The sequence below is a fragment of the Salmo trutta genome, chromosome 20 (assembly GCF_901001165.1).
Source record: "Salmo trutta chromosome 20, fSalTru1.1, whole genome shotgun sequence".
Classification (NCBI taxonomy): domain Eukaryota; kingdom Metazoa; phylum Chordata; class Actinopteri; order Salmoniformes; family Salmonidae; genus Salmo; species Salmo trutta.
Window position 1 is genome coordinate 39,750,815 of NC_042976.1, and position 19,060 is coordinate 39,769,874.

General features: G+C 40.5%; 2 protein-coding genes across 5 annotated transcripts; one reads left to right on the forward strand and one right to left on the reverse strand.

Annotated features, from left to right (window-relative positions):
• Positions 1–5,595: 5,595 nt before the first annotated feature.
• Positions 5,596–12,300, forward strand: spc25 (SPC25 component of NDC80 kinetochore complex). Of its 3 annotated transcripts, none has more exons than XM_029703262.1 (8): positions 5,596–5,700; positions 10,574–10,733; positions 10,828–10,893; positions 11,017–11,163; positions 11,259–11,363; positions 11,480–11,578; positions 11,687–11,803; positions 12,085–12,300. In XM_029703262.1, exons 2-8 carry the CDS (start codon positions 10,580–10,582, stop codon positions 12,138–12,140), a joined length of 744 nt encoding a protein of 247 aa, XP_029559122.1. In that variant the 5' UTR covers positions 5,596–5,700; positions 10,574–10,579; the 3' UTR covers positions 12,141–12,300. The 3 variants fall into 3 exon arrangements, with proteins under 3 accessions (XP_029559122.1, XP_029559124.1, XP_029559123.1); XM_029703263.1 differs by having other exon boundaries at positions 5,616–5,726; XM_029703264.1 differs by lacking the exon at positions 12,085–12,300 and having other exon boundaries at positions 11,687–12,026.
• On the reverse strand, positions 11,450–15,994 carry nostrin (nitric oxide synthase trafficking). 2 transcript variants are annotated; one of them, XM_029703261.1, is made up of 17 exons: positions 15,904–15,994; positions 15,631–15,716; positions 15,300–15,383; positions 15,112–15,174; positions 14,891–14,972; positions 14,738–14,800; positions 14,533–14,631; positions 14,194–14,319; positions 13,864–13,935; positions 13,629–13,754; positions 13,394–13,502; positions 13,206–13,294; positions 12,974–13,099; positions 12,507–12,747; positions 12,324–12,407; positions 12,085–12,248; positions 11,450–11,803 (listed from the first exon to the last, which is right to left on the reverse strand). In XM_029703261.1, exons 1-16 carry the CDS (start codon positions 15,928–15,930, stop codon positions 12,112–12,114), a joined length of 1,614 nt encoding a protein of 537 aa, XP_029559121.1. In that variant the 5' UTR covers positions 15,931–15,994; the 3' UTR covers positions 11,450–11,803; positions 12,085–12,111. The 2 variants fall into 2 exon arrangements, with proteins under 2 accessions (XP_029559121.1, XP_029559120.1); XM_029703260.1 differs by having other exon boundaries at positions 13,837–13,935.
• Positions 15,995–19,060: the final 3,066 nt, after the last annotated feature.

A 19,060-nucleotide genomic window follows, 5' to 3' on the forward strand; every position in this document is an offset into this window, starting at 1 on the left:
CTACGTACACTGGGAAACGTAACTTGTGTTGTCCTTGAGAAAGTGATGGTGTAATGCTGATAGCGTGTGCTGCAACCCTAAATGACCGATAACAATGTTTTTTTCCTGTTGCCCTTTGTTGCATCTCATTTATTTCTGTCCTTTTCCTTGATGAAAAAAAAGACATTGAACCATCTACTTGATGGATATCTAATGGTATACATGAAGGATGAATTGTATGTATAAGGTACAATTCTCTGGAGACTAAATTCTCTCTGAAACATTTCTTATGTGACCTCTGGATGAAGCTGTAGTTTACCATTAATCTGCAGTCTTGAAATGCCGAATACAATTGTGTGCTAAGCGCTGACACACCCTTCACAAACCACCAGGTCATTGTACATGCTTTTTGGTATAAGTAGGCCTACAGTAGAACCAAGATCTTTCACAAACAATGTACTCCACAAACTCCATTTGCCAAGTGATTAGTCAATCAAATGTATTTATAAAGCACTTTTCACATTAGCAGATGTAACAAAGTGCTATACAGAAACCCAGCCTAAAACCCCAAACAGCAAGCAATGCAGATGTAGAAGCACAGTGGCTAGGAAAAACTCCATAGAAAGGCAGGAACCTGGGAAGAAACCTAGAGAGGAAGCAGGCTCTGAGGGGTGGCTTCAGAGTCTCTTCTGGCTGTGCCGGGTGGTGATTATAAGAGTACATGGCCATTTAAGGCCAGATTGTTTTTCAAGATGATCAAATGTTCATAGATGACCAGAAGGGTCAAATAATAATGACAGTGGTGATAGAGGGTGCAACAGGTCAGTACCTCAGGAGTAAATGTCAGTTGGCTTTTCATAGCTGAGCATTCAGAGGTCGAGACAGCAGGTGCGGTAGAGAGAGAGAGAGAGAGTCGAAAACAGCACGTCCGGTGAACAGGTAAGGGTTCCCTAGCTGCAGGCAGAACAGTTGAAACTGGAGCAGCAGCACAACCAGGTGGACTATGGACAGCCAGGAGTCATCAAGCCAGGTAGTCCTGAGGTAGGATCCTAGGGCTCAGGTCCTCCGGGAGGGGAGGGAGAGAGAGAGAATTAGAGGGAGCATACTTAAATTCACACAGGACACCAGATAAGACAGGATAATTACACCACATATAACAGACTGACCCTAGTCCCCCGGCACATAGACTATTGTAGCATAGATACTGGAGACTGAGACAGGGGTGGGTCAGGGGACACTGTGGCCCTGTCCGATGATACCCCCAGACAGGGCCAACCAGGCAGAATATAACCCCACCCAAACCACAGCCCCCACACCACTAGAGGGATATCAACAGACCACCAACTTACTACCCTTAGACAAGGCTGAGTATACCTAATTGATCTCTATGGCCATATACAATGAGTGTAAAAAACATTATGCCCTTCCACTCTCTTAATGGTACACATACACAATCCATGTCTCAATTGTCTAAAGGCTTAAAAATCCTTCTTTAACTTGTCTCCTCCCCTTCATTTACACTGATTGAAGTGGATTGAACAAGTGACCTCAATAAGGGATTGTGGCTTTCACCTGGATTTACCTAGTTAGTCTATGTGATAGAAATAGCATGAGTTTTATACACACAGTGCACATTCTTTCACAAAACAATATAAAAATAACATGCTCATAAATGTGCCTTCCCCTGGCATCCCAGAGTTGAGCTGCCATAAAGGCCTCTGGTAAAGTTGAGTGCTGATGTGATCATTATATACCAGACAATCGAAGAGCTCATGGCATGACCGGGAGGACTGCCTTTAAGTGATAATGCCAGAGAAGCTGGTGTTTGGAGGATGTATTGGCACGGGTGTTGTTAGGCCCGAGACTAAGTCAATATCTTCCAAACACCGGCTTTGAGGGCATTATCACTTTTATACAACGGGTTACCAACATTTTGGAAATGGAAACGACCCAGTCGTTCGTTCTAAATGTTCCATACTGGCTGGCAACGTTCTTATCGCTTGCTTGCTAGCTAGCCAACTACAGCTAACTTACAGTAACATCAAACAGTGCAGCCAGAATAACAACAGTATCTGCATTTGCATTTGTTTAAGTTGTAAAGACTGCAAACTAGCTGCACTGTGTTTTGTTGTATCTTTTTTCAATTGACATTTCTTTGTATATATCCATAAAAATTATTGAAACAATTCAGGATTTCAACTGGCTGAGAAATGCTGCCTGCCTGTCTGTCTCATTCCGACCCCTTCACGTTCATTACTATGGGACAGCTGGAGATCGAATTTGAATATTGAAAACAGTTTTGCAAATGTCGGAGAGACAGACAGCAAGGTTTATACAAATCTCCGCTGTTGAAAATGAAATGTTAGTCTAAAAGTAATGTGAGAATGTATAGATGCTTTTTATAGTGGATTCAAGTTTATAAATTGCTTGGCTGGGCTGATGAGAAAGTGGATTGCGGAGTCAGATGGAACAGAGTAAATAGGCATTTATAGATTTCGCCGGTGGTAACTTGTGGAATAGACACTGGCTGGAATATGCTTTTAACCAATCAGCATTCAGGTTTAGACCCAACCGTTGTATAAATACAAATAAACACTGTTTATCTATCATACAAGTAGGACATTCACAAAGATAAAATTCAAGTTCACACAACAATATATCAGACAGTTGTGCCATTTTGTAAGCCATTACATAGAATTATCTAAGAACTGAAAATTGAATGATTGAGTTTCCTTCAATCTCTAGAATTTATGATCATAATGATTGACAGACTGGAAATTACACTGACCTGGTCCTGTTTCACAGGTAATGTGGAACTGCTACAGCTGAGGGAGTGAATTATTCCGGTAAAAGACAGTTTCCTGCACCCACCAGTATGGCCACTGGCCAAACAGAATCCTAAAAACAAGAGACAGTCAGATTAACATTTATTTAACAAGACGTGTCCCCTAAACAGAAAAAAATGATGATTGTATAAGCATCTATAAGGATACTGTTACATAACTTGCATGCACTCTCTCCCTCCCTTTACCAATTATGGCAGCACAAGTGTAAAAAATTTGGTGGAAACAGTCTCCAATAACTGCCCCAAATAACTACAGCACCGTGTGTGTGTGTGTGTGTGTGAGAGAGAGAGAGAGAGACAGACAGACAGACAGAGAGAGAGGTCTTTGAAATACCATCATAAATCATTCAACTGCTACGGCAACGAGTGAATTAAACGCTGCAATAAACTTTATTGAATTATTTTAGTGAATTATTAATAGAAAATATCTACAAAAGAATACATAGGAACAGAGCAGCATTGTACATCAGGACGCATAACTGCAACACATTTCAACTTATACTGTAGTCTTCCTCAGGCAGCATTGAAGGCATGTTACACAAAGTTGTTTACAGGACGATTGTGTGTACATTTTTCACAGGCTATTACTCGTATTAGTTAAATATCAGCCATTCTATCCACCTCTGAGGATAGTGTTCTCCCGCAAATGCACAAGTCGAACCACCGGGATCCATTTACTGATTCATTACATAATTTTCCCATTCAGTGATTCTCTGGTGGGTTAATTGAACATTGCAACAACAATGGGCTTCTAATAGTAAAGTAAAACATTACTAGATGTATTATTTTTATTGTTTATTATTAAAAGTCGTTTTGGATTTTAACCATAACCCTAAGATAAGTGGTTCTCAAACCTCTTTTTCGGGAACACCCAGACATTTCACAATTCTGTTGTAGCTCTGAACTGCCACACCTGATTAACTAATCGAGGGCTTTATGATTAGTTGACCAGTTGAATCAGGTATGCTGTCTGAAATAGTTCAAACACTATTGGCTCGGGGGCCCAAAAGTAAAAATGTTGCTCTTATTTTTACCAACTGAAAAAATATCAACCAGATGCCCTTTTTCCAGACAACCTCCAGGGACTTAGCTGGTGCTATGATAAACCAGTCACATTCTGTTAAGGTCCCCAAAGCACACACATCCCTGGGTCGCTCCTCTTTTCAGTTCGCTGCAGCTAGCGACTGGAACAAGATGCAAAAAACACTGAAACTGGACAGTTTTATCTCCATCTCTTCATTCATAGACTCAATCATGGACACTCTTGCTGACAGTTGTGGCTGCTTTGTGTGATGTGTTGTTGTCTCCACCTTCTTGCCTTTGTGCTGTTGTCTGTGCCCAATAATGTTTGTACCATGTATTGTGCTGCTACCATATTGTGCTGCTGCTATGTTGTTGTCTTAGGTCTCTCTTTATGTAGTGTTGTGGTGTCTATCTTGTCTGATGTGTGTTTTGCCCTATATATTTTTTTTTAAATCCCAGCCCCCGTCCCCAAAGGAGGCCTTTGCCTTTTGGTAGGCCGTCATTATGAATAAGAATTTGTTCTTAACGGACTTGCCTAGTTAAATAAAGGTTAAATAAAAAAATAAACCATGATTTCTTAACATGTATGTTGATGCAGATATGACCTTAACCAACCAAGCCACGGCCTTTTTGCCCTGCTACCTACCGTATAGAAGGCGGAAAAGAGCTTCTATCTCCAGGTCATCAGACTGTTAAATAGTCACCACTAGCCAGCTTCTGCCCAGTACCCTGCCCTGAACTTTAGTCACTGTTACTATCCTGCTACTAAACCCTGCACCTTAAAGACTGCTGCCCTATGTACATAGTCATTGAACACTTGTCACTTGAATAATGTTTACATACTGTTTTACACACTACATACTGTATTCTAGTAAATGCTCATCCTATATAACTGCTTTTCTATTATCTGGATAAGAGCGTCTGCTAAATGACTTAAATGTAAATGTAAATATATACTGTCCATAATGTCTATACACACCATCATATACATATATTATTCCGGACTCTGGCATTGCTCTTTCTAACATTTCTTAATTTCTTTCTTTTTAATTTTGGGATTTGCGTGTATTTTTTTTGTATTGCTAGGTAGCTATTACTGCATAGCTAGGAACATAAGCATTTTGCTACACTCGAGGTAACATCTGCTAAATATGTGTACACGACCAACAATAACATTTGACTTGATATAAACTCGACAAAAATGTTAACCTTTTTTTCTTTCTAATGTTGATACAGGCTTTGCCTGCCCTACAGAGGTTGATATTTTTGGAATGGGCTCCCGAGTGGCCCAGTGGTCTAAGGCACTGCATCTCAGTGCAAGAGGCGCCACTACAGTCCCTGATACGAATCCAGGCTGTATCACATCCAGCCGTGATTGGGAGTTGAATAGGGCGGCGCACAATTGGCCCAGCGTCGTCCGGGTTTGGCCGGGGTCATTGTAAATAAGAATTTGTTCTTAACTAACTTGCCTAGTTAAATAAATGTTAACATTTATTTGAATTTTTTTTTTAAAACAGAGTGATGTTAGACATCGATTCGTCACAGCTTGGCGCAAATTCAAGAGACTAAACAAAACTTTGCATTGTGGGAAACCAGGGAAACGTGTCTGATATTATTTTTATTTTAATATGGTTTTAGGCGGAACATAAGTGTTCAACATCGTACATTATAAACGCGGTACATTGTAATTTTTTATCGCAGGAGTTTATTTCTTAAATGACTACTTTTGATAAAAACTCAATTTCCGGTGTGGCGTCACAGGCCCATCCTTGTTTCCGTGAGCGCGGAATTTTGAAAACAACAGCGAACAGCTGCCGAAAGCTTTGGTCGAGGATCATCCGAAAATTGCCACGGTAGTTAACAAAATTCACCATATTTGGTAATCGGTTGTCATAGTATTTAATATAGCCAAAAATATTTGTACATAAATCGCAATGGACCCGTTTGGTAATGAGCTGAGCTGTGTTGTGTTATGGCAATAACTAACGTCACATGGGATTTGCTAAAAACACGCCATTTCGATACAGCAACGAAGATACTTTTCTTAAGAATTTAGAGAGCATTTTCGCAAACCCTTTTCCCAACCTGCTGCGTAAATGATCCTACTAAAAAATAACTTCCGGTCGTAGCTGTATCCATGTGGCCTGTTTTTAGGGGAATCCGTGTCACAAACCGTGAGTTTCTGTTTAAAACTACATTCTGGAATTCGCTTTTCAGCAAAATGGCAGACACGACATTTTTGAGATTGACAGCTGAGGGATGCGGCGGCTGGGGAAATGTGGGCTGACCTCTAATATTCATAGACACCTAGGTAAATGTGGGCTTAACCTTCTAATATTCATATGCACTGCTTTAGATGCAAGGACTGACTAGAGTTCATTACAGTGAAATTATTATGATAGTTATAAACACATACATTGTTGTATGTAAACAATAGTGAAATGCTTACTTGCAAGCTCTACAACAATGCGGTAACTGTTGATACGAAGTCAGATAAAAATGCACCGGATAATAAGAAATACACACAAGAAAATACACTATGTCAATAGCAGTGCAGGGATACTGGTAATAGTTAAGGTAGCTATGTAATCAGGGTTAAAAGTGACTGAGCTGCAGGTTAAATATAATAAATAGTCCCAACAAAGTAAATGGTGATTTGTGAGCGTTGGTGTGTGTTTGATTGCACCTGTGTGTGTGTGTGTGTGTGTGTGTGTGTGTGTGTGTGTGTGTGTGTGTGTGTGTACAATCACACACATATACATATGCGCTGGTGCAATCATATATATATATATATATATATATATATATATATATGTATATGTATGTATGTGTTTGTAATATTGACAATTACAACAATTCTGAATGAACACATTTGTTTTAACTTAATATAATACATAAATAAAATCAATTTAGTCTCAAATAAATAATGAACCATGTTCAATTTGGTTTAAATAATGCAAAACCAAAATGTTGGAGAAGAAAGTAAAAGTGCAATATGTGCCATGTAAAAAAGCTAACGTTTAAGTTCCTTGCTCAGAACATGAGAACATATGAAAGTTGGTGGTTCCTTTTAACATGAGTCTTCAATATTCCCAGTTAAGAAGTTTTAGGTTGCACTTATTATAGGACTATTTCTCTCTATACCATTTGTATTTCATATACCTTTGACTATTGGATGTTCTTATAGGCACTATAGTATTTCCAGCCTAATCTTGGGAGTTGATAGGCTTGAAGTCATAAACAGCACTGTGACTCAAGCATTGCTAAGAGCTGTTTGAATGAACGCTTACGAGCCTGCTGCTGCCTACCACCGCTCAGTCAGACTGCTCTATCAAATATCAAATCATATACTTAATTATAATATATTAAACACAAAAATACGAGCCTTTGGTCATTAATATGGTCAAATCCGGAAATAAAATGTTTATTCTCTCAGTGAAATACGTGTGTATTTATCGAACGGGTGTCAACACTAAGTCTAAATATTGCTATTACATTGCACAGCCTTCAATGTTATGTCATAATTATGTAACATTTGGGCAAATTAATCACGGTCTTTGTTAGGAAGAAATGGCCTTTCAACAGTTCGCAACGAGCCAGGCGGCCCAAACTGCTGCATATACCTTCACTCTGCTTGCACTGAGAAGTGACACAATTTCCCTAGTTAATATTGCCTGCTAACATACATTTATTTTAACTACAAATGCAGGTTTAAAAAAATATACTTGTGTATATAGAAAGGCGTTGATGTTTATGGTTAGGTACATTATTGCAACGATACTGCTTTTTTCGCGAATGCGCGTTTTGTTAAATCATCACCCATTTGGCGAAGTTGAAGTAGGCTGTGATTCGATGATAAATTAACAGGCACCGCATTGATTATATGCAACGCAGAACAAGCTAGTTAACCTAGTAATATCATCAACCATGTGTATTTAACTAGTGATTATGTGAAGATTGATTGTTTTTTTACAAGATAAGTTTAATGCTAGCTAGCAACTTACCTTGGCTCCTTGCAGCCACAGGGTCATTTTGATGCTGCACTCGCGTAACAGGTGGTCAGCCTGCCACGCAGTCTCCTCGTGGATTGCAATGTAATCGGCCATAATCGGCGTCCAAAAAGGCAGATTAACGATTGTTATGATATCTTGAAATCGGCCATAATTAATCGGCCATGCTGATTTAATCAGTCGACCTCTAGTATATATACTTACAAGCTAAACCTAAAGCAGAAAGCACCAGTGACTCGGGCCATAGAAAAGTGATCAGATGAAGCAGATGTTAAGCTACAGGACTGTTTTGCTAGCACAGACTGGAATATGTTCTGGGATTCTTTCCTGATGCCATTGAGGAGTACACCACGTCAGTCACTGGCTTCATCAATAAGTCCATCATGACGTCGTCCCCACAGTGACTGTACATACATACCCCAACCAGAAGCCATGGATTACAGGCAACATCCGCACTGAGCTAAAGGGTAGAGCTGCCGCTTTCAAGGAGCGGGACTCTAACCCGGAAGCTTATAAGAAATCCTGCTATGCCCTCTGACGAACCATCAAACAGGCAAAGTGTCAATACAGGACTAAGATTGAATTGTACTACACCGTCTCCGACACTCGTAGGATGCGGCAAAGCTAGACTACAAAGGGAAGCATAGTCGCGAGCTGCCCAGTGACACGAGCCTACCAGACAAGCTAAATTACTTCTATGCTCACTTTGAGGCAAGTAACACTGAAACATGCAGGAGAGCATCAGCTATTCCGGACAACTGTGTGATCACGCTCTCTGTAGCCGATGTGAGTAAGACCTTTAAACAGGTCAATATTCACTAGGCCACAGGGCCAAGCGGATTACCAGGACGTGTACTCCGAGCATGCGCTGACCAACTGGCAAGTGTCTTCACTGGCATTTTCAACCTGTCCCAGTCTGAGTCTGTAATACCAATATGTTTCAAGCAGACCACCATAGTCCATGTGCCCAAGAACACTAAGGTAACCTACCTAAATGACTGGCGACCCGTAGCACTCACGTCTGTAGCCATGAAGTGCTTTGAAAGGCCGGTCATGGCTCACATCAACACCATTATCCCAGAAACCCTTGACCCTCTCTAATTTGCATACTGCCCCAACAGATCTACAGATGATGCAATCTCTATTGCACTCCACACTGCCCTTTCCTACCTGGACAAAAGCAACACCTATGTGAGAATGCTATTCATTGACTACAGCTCAGTGGTCAACACCATAGTGGCTTCAAAGCTCATCACTAAGCTAAGGACCCTGGGACTGAACACCTCCCTCTGCAACTGAATCCTGGACTTCCTGACGGGCCGCCCCCAGGTGGTATGGGTAGGGAACAACACATCCGCCACGCTGATCCTCAACACTGGGGTCCCTCGGGTGCGTGCTCAGCCCCCTCCTGTACTCCCTGTTCACTCATGACTGCATGGCCAGCACGACTCCAACACCATCAAGTTTGCCGATGACACAACAGTGGTAGACCGGATCACCGACACCAATGAGACAGCCTTTAGGGAAAAGGTCAGAGACTTGGCCGTGTGGTGCCGGGACAACAACCTCTCCCTCAACATGATCAAGACAAAGGAGATGGAGGACCGAGCACGGCTCCATTCTCATCGACGGGCTGTAGTGGAGCAGGTTGAGGGCTTCAAGTTCCTTGGTGTCCACATCACCAACAAACTAACATGGTCCAAGCACACCAAGACAGTTGTGAAGAGGGCACGACAAAGGCTATTTCCCCTCAGGAGACTGAAAAGATTGAGCATGTGTCCTCAGATCCTCAAATTCTGCAGCTGCACCATCAAGAGCATCCTGACTGGTTGCATCACTGCCTGGTATGGCAACTGCTCAGCCTCCGACCGCAAGGCACTGCAGAGGGTAGTGCGTACGACCCAGTACATCACTGGGGCCAAGCTTCCTGCCATCCACGACCTCTATACCAGGTGTTATCAAAGGAAGGCTCTAAAAATTATCAAAGACCCCAGCCACCCTAGTCATAGACCGGCAAGCGGTACCGGAGTGCCAAGTCTAGGTCCAAAAGACTTAACAGCTTCTAGCCCCAAGCCATAAGACTCCTGAACAGCTAATCAAATGGCTACCCAGACTATTTGCATTGCTTCCCCCCCACCTCTTTTACGCTGCTGCTATTCTGTTTATCATCTATGCATAGTCACTTTAACTCTACCTACATGTACATATTACTTTGTCTAACCGGTGCATTGACTCTGTATATAGCTATTATTATTTTACTGCTTCTCTTTAATTATTTGTTATCACATTTTTTTTAACTTAAAACTACATTGTTGGTTAAGGGCTTGTAAGTTAGCATTTCACTGTAAGGTCTACACCTGTTGTATTCGGCGCATGTGACAAATCAAATTTGATTTGATTCTTGAAGAATATAACTTATACATGCCTTGAGTTTAATTCATCTGTAATACTCCATTAGAAACCCAAAATATAAACTACTTTGGGGACACACTGTGTATAGCCTCGAAAAATTGTTAGCCCTTGTATGTATCCATAGCTCTGCCTATGAATTTGGAAGTGGTAAAACAAATCCAGCCCCATCCCTCAGCAGTTTACCAAAACAGTGGAATGGTGTCACGTTGTTTTTTGAATTGCAGATTACCGCTTTAACAAACCATCCTGTATCTTGCCAAAATGTCGACTAACCTAATCAGTGTTTTTTATTTCCGTCACCTAGATCATCATGAACTGCATTACAGATGCAAACATTGGGAATTGGTTTAGTAGCACAATGGAAGACATTCGCAACAAAATGCTTTTTCAGGGAACGGCTGAGATGACGGAGACAGGCATGGATTGGGTTCAAACCCACCGAAGGACCGTCAGATCTGTTCTCGGTATGAGTTGGACGCTGTCGTCATGATTACTGAGTCAATTATGCTTAAAATGTGTCTATTCACAGCTATAATAATCTCCCTTCTCTTTCTGCAGATACGTGTTCAAAGAAATGCAAGGATGATGAAATAATATTTGAAACGATAGACTCATACAAAACAGGTAAGATTGTGCCGGGAATGACATGACATCCTGTGAAGTGTCACTATCAATCAGTTTGACCTTAACCATGGCACTAGCCTACTCATACTTTATTATTGAAGACAATGTCCCCCCTACCCCCAGACCTGGAAAATAAAAATGCCTCATTGGTGGAGAAGAGAAATGCCATTGCGAAGAGATTGTCTGAAGTGGAAGGGAAGAACGTACAGAAAAGCAAGATCATTGAAAAGATTGAGATGATCCGAGTGGAACAAGCCAAGAAAAAAGAATGTAGGCTATTTTCAGTAAATGGAATAGTAGATTTTGTCCTAAAATAGATTAGTATCCAAAACAAACATGTCCCCTTGTTTTTCCTTTCTTTTAAGTGATTGTGTCCCAAAACAAAGCCAACAAGGACAGACTGAAAAATCTCAACAAAGCCAAGCAGGTGTTTCAGGGTCGGCTGGGATTGGAAATTAGAAAAATTCATGGTAAATTGCGAATAAGTCTGTTGGCAATGGCAGTAATATTTTACCGTTTGAACATTTTAGTGTTGACCAAGTGTTAAACCACAGAATTAAAATAAATTGTTATTCTTTTATTCAAGGAGAGAAATTGCAGTTTATCTTCCGAGACATCAACCAAAAAGACTCGGAATGTGTATACACCTTCATGCTGAGGATCAACGAAGGAGGATTATACCAGAGTGAGTACAGTAAATAGTATAGAACAGTACAGTAACAAATGGTTCTGGAATCTAGGAGTGTTATCATGAATGGCTAGAAATGGGATATAACCAGATTTTTGTCCACAGTTGTGTCTAGCGACCCACCACTGGATTGCATGGCTCACTTGGAGCAGAAACTCCAGGAGACCAACAACTTCTCTGCCTTCCTTGCAAATGTCCGGAGAGAATTTCTCGCTCTAAAACATGAATAGTGAAAAAAAAGGTGGATCTGTTTATATTTTAACGTATTTTAGTAATGTCCTGTGTGTTTTGTCTCCAACATTGTTTGTAATATTAATGTTTCAATTATATGACGTCCATTTTAAAAGGCTAGGTGCAATTTTCAAGTTGGTGGGGTTCTTCAGTGGCCCAAAGATTTGATCAGGCATTTTGGAATTGGTTTAAATAAACACTTTTTGTACACACACCCGCCCCATAGTTGATTGACGTATTACTTTAATCATGTAACAAGATAAATGCTTTACCCTGTCCATTTGCGCCAACACTGACTGTCATACATCTGATGTTTCAACAACATTAAACATGGGCAGCTCCTCAATGTAGGTTGATGGAAAATGGCCTATCTGTCCATTCAATATCCCATACCACCAACCGCTGTCTTCCTTTTGATAGATGTCAAGAAGGTCTCCTGTAACAAATTATTTTGTAAATATAGTCATGAATTTCATATTTTTTTCCCATACCTATTTTTATTGTCCGTTACCTTCTTTCATATTCAACTCATCATCTCTGTCTGATGTGAAATCATAAACAGCTTTGCATTTCCCAATGCTACACCACTCTGCACCTTAAGGAGAAGTTTCTATGTGTTAGTGTTTCTTGTTATGACGCATAGGCAAGATCAGAATGGTATATCTTTGTAATTATATATGTGGATGGGTGTCACCTTCTCCTTCCTTGTCATCAGTCAAGGACATGGCTCCGTTGACAGGGCCACATTCCCCTGGAGCTGCAGTATCTTGGATGACAGCAGTGTAGACTTGGTTTACTTCTACTGATGAGGCCTCTGCTGACGTCACACTCTGAGGGGGTCCTTTGTAAATGATGGAGCTCCTCAAATGCGATCTGAACGGTGTCTTTTTGATTTTGACTGGACGGGCCAGCTGAACAATACTGTGCTCGCAATCCTTGGAAAACAGATCGTACTCTGGTTAGGATGTATAGTAACATACATACTTACGTTTATCTATTTTGTGTCATCAAAAAGGATATGCCATGATGTGTTTGTGCTGTCTAAATGTAATTGAACATGCACAATATGGATTAAACAGTATACTGTATGTTGGTAAATTAATCTAGGCTACAATGAACTTGTGCAACGCCCGGACAAATGCACTTTGATTATGGACCTACCTTTTCTTTCCATTTTGTTATACTGGCACTGAATCGATGCAAAGTCTTAGGTTTTCCCTCCAATTCAGCCAATGTGCTGGAGAGTTTGCAATGAGTTGCTTCAAGAAGGTTCAGTTTCAGAGTGGTCTGTAGACATCCAATAGGAAAATGCATTTAACACAATGCTAGGAAATTTATACAGAAAAATATCAAATAATATTTTCTAAATGGATCTATTGCTGTATGAAAAAACCTCATCAATCAACTGTTCTGTTTCTTCCAGGTTATTTGTGTTTGAGAACGATGGGTTTTCAGAGTAGGTCTTCACCAGTCTCTCAAGACCTATTATTAATTGGATGTTGGAAGACGTGAAACGAAAAGGTGTCACTCAGAAATGTATTATTTCCAGTACAATTCTATGCTTCATTTTTCAACACTTACCTTCACAGTCTTTCTTTGTTTTTGCGATACTGTCCCCCAGCCGCTGGAGTTTGGACTTGATGGCATCTCTTCTCCTGTCTTTTTCCATCAATGACTTACTGTCCTCCTCCTTAACATAAGTCATTGAGGGTCAGGCACTGTATAATGTCTTAGGTCAAAATCAAACTAATACCAGAAATATTTACAGATACAAATGTACTGTACAATTAATTATGTGAACAAAATGGACCCTTACAAAATAATCAGTCATCAGAAACTTAGCCTTGTTCTCCTCTGCTGTTACACTGGTCTCCACCACCAGATTTTGGATATCCTTTTCCACATCAACTTTCTGGATGGCTTGTTCTATTTGTTTCTGTCTCTGTAAGTAATACAAGAGAAATGAATGATACGGTTTTTGTCACAGGGTTGTAATTAAGAGTCATTTTGGGAAGAATGCTCACATGTACAAGGGTGTGTCTGAAGCTTGCCATGTGGAGGTTGTATTTATTCAATATGTTGCACAGAACTTCTATCCGCTGTTTCTCAACCTCCTGGATTATCTGAAATGATAAAGTTACTGTATCACCATCAGGCACACTATGGATGCTGCAACACTCAAACCTGACTATCTCTAAATTGGTCTATCCAAACATCAGCATGAGAGGAGACTACAATACAACTGAACTCTGCACATCAAAACCTCTTGGGTGACCTGTCTTGACCTCTTCACTTCAGATCGACAGTACAGTCAGAGAAGGTACATATCTTTAAAATACAAATTATTTTGGAGGAAATGTAGTGTGGGGATTGGTTAGAACCTGGTAGCAGTTTTTCAGTGTGTTTTCCCACTTAAGTCTGATTTCATGGCCGTCCATGTTGATGGTGAAGTACTCCTCATCGGTTCTGGTCTGGGCCTCAGCAGACTTTGTCAGTCTGGTCAGCATCTAGTTAACGACAGAACAGGTCATCATCCTAATCTTATTCAGGGGTTGGAAATGGCATCTTTTTGAACTTTTATTACATTGGGAATTTCAACTGTTTCCTAATCATACATATCAAAAGGTGACAATGACAGTATTACAGTAAATATTGCAGTGCAGTACCTTCTGTTTTTCTTTCTCAATGACAGTATTACAGTAAATATTGCAGTGCAGTACCTTCTGTTTTTCTTTTTCTGTGCAAATGTGTGTATTCTTTTTAACAAAGTTGAACAGGGCCTCATGCTCTCTTGTCAATCCAACCAATTTCTTCTTCATCTGTGAGGGAAAATGTTTGAACAATATTCTTAATCAATCATTTTCTTTGAATGATGTAAACAACCAAACAATGTATTTACCAAACAAGAATTTAAGGAAGACTTACCTTGATTTGTTCGCTCCAGTTCGTCACAACAAGTTTCGCGTTTTTTTCAACAACATTATCAAGCTATTCAAGAAAGGGATAAGAAAAACATGTCTCAATGTATAATTGTGTAGAATGATGTGTTGGTAGGAATAAATGATCCAAATTACTCACGGGTCTCTTCCTCTTGTTGTGCTCCTCAATTACTTGTCGAATTTCTAAAATTGCCTCTGCCTGAAAAGCACTTCCTAGTGCTCTGAAAAACAAATCATAATAGTATCATTCCTCAGACTCAGTCATAGAGAATATCCAAGCAACATCTCTACTACAGGAAAGCCTCATAATAAGGTCATAATATGATAAAAAAAACCACCATAAGGTCATGCGTGTAATACCTGTGTGTGTCTGCTGTAGAGTACATGTCATCAGATACATGGCACCATGCTCGGTATGTGGAACTTCATGGGAATAAAAACAACAACATGCAGAGAGTTTAGAGCACTACAGTATGGGCTCTATTCAATCTGGATCGCTGAAGCATTACAGATTGCGTGATAGAAATGTGAAGGTAGAGCCAACTCACTTGTCATTCATTCCTTTGGATGCCTTCATGAGTTTTCCAGCAAGCTTCTGAAGTCCCTTGGCATAACTGATCTCCAGCTCAGCCCTAGTCACAAATAAGTGTCATCAAGGGATGTTACTTTTGTCACACTGAGGTGAAACAGTAACTACAGCTAATTAAAATTCAACCCGGAAGTTAGGAGCTTAGCATGCAATTGTGAATGACCGAGTTGGTAATATGTGCAGTCCAGGTTGAAAAGGGTTTTACTTTTCCCATCCTAGATAGCATAATAACAATTTCTAATAAATGACCTCACTAAACGATATTCTCAAGGAGTTGACATTAACCATACCTTTGCTGAAATACTGTCATGAGCTCCTTACAGAAATGCTCCCCATTTTTTGAGAACTTCTTCAGCTCTTGGTACAACAGGTTGTACTATAACACATTCAACAAGTCATGGTGTTGTCAAACTGGCTATTTCTAGTGACAGTAATACACACAGCTAGGAAGAAAATCCATTAACGTTTCGACCTATGGTACAAACATATAAAGGAGAAATAATGATTTTCTTTGTACACTTGACTAAAAGTAGTCTTTGAAAAGAGGTAGAGTTAGTACTCACAGCACAGGTGCTCACAGGGTCCACCATTTTCAGTCTAAGGTGGTTTATTAACTTTGCACTTTGAACACGCTCCTCCTAAAGTCACTCATGCGGAAATCACCTGCGCTCATATAACCAGTGCACAAGGAAAATTCCATTGGAATATTTAACCATTTATGTCCTCAACCATCCACTGTCACTATGTGCAAATGATAATTCATGTCAACAAATTCCTTAATTTGTCCAAAGTTATTCAAAATTCATGAAACCCCTTTTCATTTTAGTGAGCGGTCAACATTTACACAATTGTTACCTGGGGGAAAATAGGGGAGGGACATACTTTTTCAATTTCAGTCATGGGGAGAGTTTGGTATTTTTGATTTAGTCCAGGGGAAGGTAATGCAATTTTTCATTGATTAAATGTCATATTGCTCAGGGTTTGAGAATGAGTTGCTTATTATAGTATCTCGATGTGTGCCTGAAGAAATTCAATATCTGTGCGCCCGGACTAGGACAACTGATGTCCTGTCCTGTTCAGTTTGAGAGGGAGAGCGAGAAGATGAAAAGGAGGAACGGAGGTAAGAGGGCTACTGCTATAATTGATTTGAATAAAAACAATATGTTTCGTTGTCCATAATGGCGCTATGTATCAGAGTTATTGACCTCACAACAGCCATATTCGAGTAATATACTTAACTTACATTACTTTGAAGTAGCAGCCACGGATATGGACAGCGCATGGGTGCTGAAAGTAGGCTAATTTGAGAAGGCTTCATTTAAATTTGACTTTAGGTTACTAATAACAAGAGGGCTTTGTTTTGGGGCCTATTCCTTCCTATCCAAGAAATAAGAGGAAGGCCTACCTGTTTGACAGACTAAACTATATACTATCCATAGATTTTCTCAGCCAATTACATCAGTCACCATGCACTCCTTAAATACTGTATATCAGTCTCAGTGAAGAGCTTGGTGTGTTAAGTTAAAACCAGGGCTCGAATTGAGAGGGCGTGTAACGGTATTGTGGCTTCTGTTAAAGAAAAAGGCTAAAAGCATAGGCCTACCCCTTGTTAGCTTAAGATTTATAAAAACATTTAATGGACCTGATTATTTAAAGCGATCTATAACGTCGCTTTAGTACGCAATGCTAGAAATAAGCTGTAAAATTCCGGGGAAAGACGTGACACTGATGCATATGGTATAACTTTGGTTTGTCTCGATGATATTCAGAGGCTGCGCTACAACCTTTTATAGGAGACAAAAAATGGTCTTTGCTTGGGAAATAATGTGGGATTCTGTCACTATCAATTGACATTTCAACATGTTAAATCTTCTTAAGCTGACAGTCCCCAAAATCGGGCACTAGAATTACTTAAGAAAAGATGTATATGTTTACATGACTTATTTTATTGATTTCCCACCGTTTTATAAGTCAGAAGACAGCTATCCTTCCTAGGACCATGTCAACGTCCTCTGTCGAATAAACGTGTATTTGCCTCCCTCTGTTGGTCAGCTGCATCATTACATCCATTTATATCACTAGTGCAAAGTTATGTTAAAGGAGCGGGCCTTAGAAAAAAATGTATTCAGCTCAACTGCTTCACCATACAGACATGGCAGAGCAATCGCTGAATTTGTCCGAACAATCAGATCTAAATACATAACTTATATAGCTCTACAATAAAGAATGCAACCTACACACTTCCTTAAGCCTGCAATAAGTAAAGTAATTTTGTGTGGCAGACACATTGCATATGCTCAGAACGACAAAATTGTGCCCTTTACATAGCTGTTCTCGCTTGTCTATAGTATGGAGGCTGTCACATCTGCTCCTGCCACGCCCTCTAGTGCCCATCCGGTGTGTCTCCTTGACCTGCCGACACTTCCCCTGTGCTCTCTCCCTCTCTGTGTGTGTGTGTGATTGTGTGGGCGGAGACAGGTGTGCTGGAGTCAGAGCAGATCTCCACCAGCTGCAACCTGTTCCATAATCAAGACCTCTACAAATACTCAGTCCTGCCACTTCCACACTGCCAGATTGTAATCTTTGCTTAGTCAGTCTACGCTTCTAGCTTTTGTTACTATTCAGATGCTGTTACCCTGCTGTGCCTGTTTCCCTGCCTGACTCTGTTTTCCTCTCCGCTACAGTTCTGCCCGCTTCGACTCTGGTCCCTGTCTCCTGTCCCAAGTCTCGTCATCCTGTTACTCTGTCCTGGATCCCCCACTCTACTACTCCCTTTGATTCCCCCCCCCCCCCCGAACCTGCTTACCCTGTCTCCATCCCTCTTGCTCCAGCCTCAGCCTCCGCACCTGGTCACTAGCAACCCGCCCGAGCTTCCCCTGACCTGCACTCCATCTTCCCCGTGTTCCAATAAATACCTTGATTACTTCATCCCAGTTACCTCGTCTGAGTCTGCTCTTGGGTTCCCTTGTTCCACTCCGCGTAACAGACGCACGCTGTTTAAAGGGCTCAAATGTTGTTTAGACGTCACAAATTGTACAGATTTTGACTATCACTAATGTCATGATAGAGTATATTTGGTAAGGTAATAAAGGCGGTGAAATATTTTCGGTAGATGTTCCTAGAACAGATTATAACTATATATGGATATATAATAAAGCATGAAAAGGCGTAGTCGTTCACATTCGTTTTTTATCATACCATTCATTATATTTGTATAAGTTTTATTCTACCTTTATTGTGTACTAGATCATATGGGTTGAAAAGCATTTTTTTTTGTCAGACCTAAATAAACAATTCCAGGTGAAAGCCAAAGGTCATAGCTTTCTAGGGTGGGGAAACATTACTACGTTAATAAATATTGCCCTCTTGCTGGAATGACTAAAACCATAGTGAAACAGTGCAAAACGGCTGTCAGTTCAACTGGTTTTAAACATACTAACTCTAAATCAGTCAGGAGCAAACAAGGTAGCCTAAGAAGGAAAGAAAATGTATTATTATATTATCACTTCCAGGCTATAGCCTACCATTTAAGAAATCAATTGTGGGGCCGACAGAGTGGCGCAGCGGTCTAAGGCACTGCATCGATGTGCTAGAGGCGTCACTACAGACCTGGGTTCGTTCCTGGGCTGTGTCACAACTGGTTGTAAATCGGGAGTCTCATAGGGTGGCGCAGAATGGGCCCAGTGTCATCCGGGTTAGGAGAGGGTTTAGCTTTACTTG

What these genes read in the sequence shown, in the direction of transcription:
- spc25 (XM_029703262.1), top strand. Translation starts at nt 10,580, where the DNA reads ATGAACTGCATTACAGATGCAAACATTGGGAATTGGTTTAGTAGCACA. An exon ending in CGAAGGAGGATTATACCAGA is followed by an intron (nt 11,579 to 11,686) that starts GTGAGTACAGTA and finishes TTTTGTCCACAG; the next exon opens with TTGTGTCTAGCGACCCACCA. An exon ending in AGAATTTCTCGCTCTAAAAC is followed by an intron (nt 11,804 to 12,084) that starts ATGAATAGTGAA and finishes TAAATGCTTTAC; the next exon opens with CCTGTCCATTTGCGCCAACA.
- nostrin (XM_029703260.1), bottom strand. Translation starts at nt 15,930, where the DNA reads ATGGTGGACCCTGTGAGCACCTGTGCT. An exon ending in TCTACAGCAGACACACACAG is followed by an intron (nt 14,973 to 15,111) that starts GTATTACACGCA and finishes TTTGTTTTTCAG; the next exon opens with AGCACTAGGAAGTGCTTTTC. An exon ending in ACAACAAGAGGAAGAGACCC is followed by an intron (nt 14,801 to 14,890) that starts GTGAGTAATTTG and finishes TTTCTTGAATAG; the next exon opens with CTTGATAATGTTGTTGAAAA.